Source organism: Lactuca serriola, chromosome 9 (assembly GCF_051521515.1).
Source record: "Lactuca serriola cultivar US96UC23 chromosome 9, Lser_US96UC23_V15, whole genome shotgun sequence".
Taxonomy (NCBI): domain Eukaryota; kingdom Viridiplantae; phylum Streptophyta; class Magnoliopsida; order Asterales; family Asteraceae; genus Lactuca; species Lactuca serriola.
Genome location: NC_136416.1, coordinates 37,533,836 through 37,538,090, shown reverse-complemented (window position 1 = coordinate 37,538,090; position 4,255 = coordinate 37,533,836). Strand labels below are relative to the sequence as shown.

Sequence of the window (4,255 nt, the reverse complement as noted above, 5' to 3'; positions counted from 1 at the left end):
AGTTGAGTTTTGAATAAAAAAGAAAAAAACTATAAAAATAACAAGTGGATATTAAATAATTCAAAAAAATCTAAAAAATGTCAAGTGTCAAAATCAATAAGAATATGACATTTTTCAAAATTATCTTTATTTATTAGGGTAGACTAGGTGTAAGACCTGTGTATCACACGAGTTTATTAAAAATAAAAATATAATATGAATATAAACATTAAATATTTTATAAAATAATGCTTTTCTATAAAAAAAAATGTAATCTTTTGGAAAATTTATGAAAGAAATCAAATCGTTTGGATCATTTATGAGAATTTATTATCAAATTAATAGAATGATAACCTTACTATATATAACCCATTAGAATTTTTTGGAAATTTATTTTAAGAAAAAATTGAAATCCCTAAAAAATGACAAATGTAAAATAACAATTTTAAAAATCTTAGAAAATGACATGTGTCAAAATGAAGGAAAAGATGACAAGTGTCAAAAGTATTTTCATTTATTAGGTAAGATTAGTTTAGAGAACCGATTAATACACATCATTTTTCATCATACATATTTTAAAATATTATATTGTATAACTCTATAAAATATAAATTATTATGTACAGAGAGAAACTGTTGTGTACGAATCACTTCCTATTAATTTATCATCTTCTTATTTGTTTAGTTAGGTTTTATTGCTCTATAACAACATAGTTAGGTTTACTCAATACTCATCATTGTATTAATTCGTATATAGACATTCAATTCCTAAGTAAGAGTTTCTTGACTTGGTTAAGGTTCTACGGTAATTCTCTTGTATTTAAAAACAAAAACTTAGGATATATTCATATTCTAATAAATGAATAGTTTTAATCTTATTTTGTCAAGTGTCACTCTAATACAACTTCCCATTAATATTATGTTATTTGTCATGTACATATATTAGGTAACTCATTTCAAAATTCAAATTTATATTTTCAAATTATATGTTAAATTTGAAGTTATAATAACTTTAAAATTTTGATATATCTCTTAATTAATAATTTATTTAAAATGACTTATTTAAAGTAATTGATTAATAATTATAATTTTTATTATAAAAGTTCAATTAATTTTATAACCGTGATTTCCGTGAGTTATAAACCAGTTATTGTATGAAAGAGACTGCCTACCATTCTTAGAACCATTCTATCAATCATTATCAAAGAATTATCTTTAAAAAATAATCCGTGGTCATAGATTTATAAGAGGTTTATGATATCGTTATTATGTAGTTCTCATCCACTTTACACACTATTTATCCCCCCTTCTTGTACATTGTTTATATTTAATAAACAGGTCATATTTTAATAACTTAACTTTATACTGAAATTATTTAATTTTACACATAATTAAAACTCAAATATTTTATTTTATAAGATTTATTGTATATAAATAAAAACATCAAATAAAGTAAAAATTATCCAACAATTACTTTAGTGTATAGAAAATAAAAATTACAATCAATCACAAATTTATAAAAACAAAAAAAAAAATCAAAACAAACATTTTAAATACTTAATTACCATTAAACAACATTAATAGCTGGGTGGGACACAAGCACTTGTAAGCACCAACTGACCCTCGCCTTCTGTGTACATGACCCCATTATCACATGACACATGAACATGTTTCTTGACCCAAAACCCATTAATATAACTTATCAAATACCCATTTATCTCAATAGTCAAACATAATTTACTCCAAAGTAACAAAAAAAAAAAAAATCACAACACAAGCCTACATATTCAAGAAAACAAACTTTCACTTACACATTATTACCCCGAACTCCCAACATTTGCGGGCTGCCCGGAACCCTGCCAACTAACAGGCAGTGATGAAATCACTTCGGCCCGTAAACGGTCACCGGGCCTCGGCCCATTATCAAGCCCGCTTCTAAGCCACGCAATATTACTTATATCCGTTGCCAAAGCCGCCAATTCATGGCTCGAAAACGACCCCGGTTCTACATAATCCACAAACTCCGGGCCCAATATTGACTTTTCAGTTTGACTTTGACTTTGACCACTCGGGTCACAACAACCATGGCCACATTGATGAGGAACTAACCGTTCACCATACGCACCTTCGAGCAACTTACTTATACCGAAATCGCCCTTGAGAACAGTTGGCCCGTATGTTTCAGAACCGGTTTGTGAGTTGTAAACGTTGAACGCGCTTACGCGGGGTTTCGGACGGAAAAGGGTAGTTTGGTCATTGTTAGGGTCACTTGTGATGTCGGGTCCTTCGTGGGGTTTGAAGGAATTGATGTCCCCACATGATAAGGTTTCTTCTGATGATGCTTTTGATCTTTCTAAGCTCGGGTCTTCAATGGTGTTACCCGACCCGATGTTGAATTTACCGAGTTCGTGACCTCGTCTTCTTAGGGTTGAATTCCAATGGTTTTTTATTGCGTTGTCGGTTCTTCCTGGTAAGAGTCTTGCAATTGATGCCCATTTGTTTCCGTGAATTGCGTGAGCCGAGAGTATAATTCGGTCTTCTTCATCTACAGGACATGCAGGACAGGATAGGACATGACATGACAGAATAAAACAAATAGTACTGTGTTTGACATGCATTGGATTCAGACTGATGTAAATAGGACAAAAACTGCAACTTTTTTGTCCGGCTTCTCATTTAATCAACTAATGATGTTTGAAAAGTATTTGAGAAAATAACTTCGCATTTGGGAAATAGAAGGAAAATAAAATAGGGAATGAAAAGTTAGGACTTAATGGAGATAGCCTTGTTTCCATGTCTTTCTTTGTTAAGTCGTTCTTTGTGCATTAAGTCAAATAGAAACCTAAGTGAAGATCCAAGTGCCTAAGTCATATACTCATATACGATTGATTCACCATAGAATCTTGATTTATCACTAATCAAACAAGTTACAAGATTCCAATTCATAAATAGGACTCACATTCTCCACTTGATCAAGTGATTTGAGTCATACAATTCAAACCATGAATCTTAGACATGCTTTGAAACAAATACTATACCAACATTACAACATGTTTACAAGTGATGTCAGTATTCTAATATTCCATCAAAGCTAGCATAAGTAGCCCTAGAAAGCTTGTTCAATGACTCCAATCATGTCCAGTCCCCTCAAAACTCTTTATTTTGATTTCAAATCACAAGAAGCATTTTAAAGTGAAGCACTACAAACACCCCCCTCAGATACGGTGATTGTCTCCATCTCCAATAATTTGAAGAACATGAAACATGATGATTCCCAAATCTCACTATTTTAGTTATAGTTCATCTTTTTCCCCTAATTTTTGTAACAATTTCAAGTCATAATGCTGAAATATTTATATGATTCAGTGTTCAAAGCGCAAAGTCATAAATCAGGGACACTGGGAATTGGAATCAACTCAGACAAGCATTGCTAATCAAACCCTCAATTGAAATCAAGCACGCAAAGAAGATACAAAATAAATAATTGAAATTACCAGTAAAGGGTTTGCGCTTGACAGCAGGATCAAGCTGATTACACCACCTCAAACGACATGATTTCCCCGATCTGCCGGGAATTCCTCGGGCAATCAAACTCCAATTCCTCGCACCGAAATTGCTCACTAATCGACTCAGTATGGCGTCCTCTTCAGGCGACCAAGGACCCTTCACTCTATCGCCGGTCCTCTTGCCGGCGCGACCACCACCGCCACTAGCACCGCTGGCCCCAACTCCATCTCCGACAGTAACTGGGTCAGAGTCATCGGCGTCATGGTTTTCAGTGGCAGCGGTAGTGACGTCGCCGCCATCGTCTTGGGGTGCTGTGAAATCCTCAATTTTGGCGGCGTCTTGGTCTTGATCTTGATCTTTGTCCATTCGCAGCGAAGTTGACTGGTTTCAACTGCTGGAGTGTGTGACAGGGGAAGATTGACGAACAGGTGAAATGAGTTGCGAGGCAAAGTGTTTTGGGGGACGTCCCCTTTCAGTTCATGTTTCGGCGACAAAATTTATAACTTATTGGAGATTTATTTAGAAAATATACAAATGAAATGACACGGGTCTACCATGTCTTCTAGCACAAAATCCAAACTCCAACGTTAGGTCTTAGTGAACTTTAAGAATGGTGATTTCTCCTAAGTCGATGACAACTCGAATGTAATGAAACTTATATCGAATGTGTTGAATCCTCTTACTTCTTTAGGCTTCTTTAATATTGCTATAGCATTGATACTGTCACAATATAGTTATGTATGTCTTTCAATGCTCGACACAACTGATGC

General features: G+C 33.9%; 1 protein-coding gene across 1 annotated transcript; it reads right to left on the bottom strand.

The window, feature by feature from the left end:
• Positions 1-1,511: 1,511 nt before the first annotated feature.
• LOC145073208 (transcription factor MYB1-like) lies at positions 1,512-4,025 on the bottom strand. The gene is made up of 2 exons (XM_079019769.1): positions 3,473-4,025; positions 1,512-2,523 (listed from the first exon to the last, which is right to left on the bottom strand). Exons 1-2 carry the CDS (start codon positions 3,849-3,851, stop codon positions 1,796-1,798), a joined length of 1,107 nt encoding a protein of 368 aa, XP_078875895.1. The 5' UTR covers positions 3,852-4,025; the 3' UTR covers positions 1,512-1,795.
• Between the last annotated feature and the right edge of the window lie 230 nt (positions 4,026-4,255).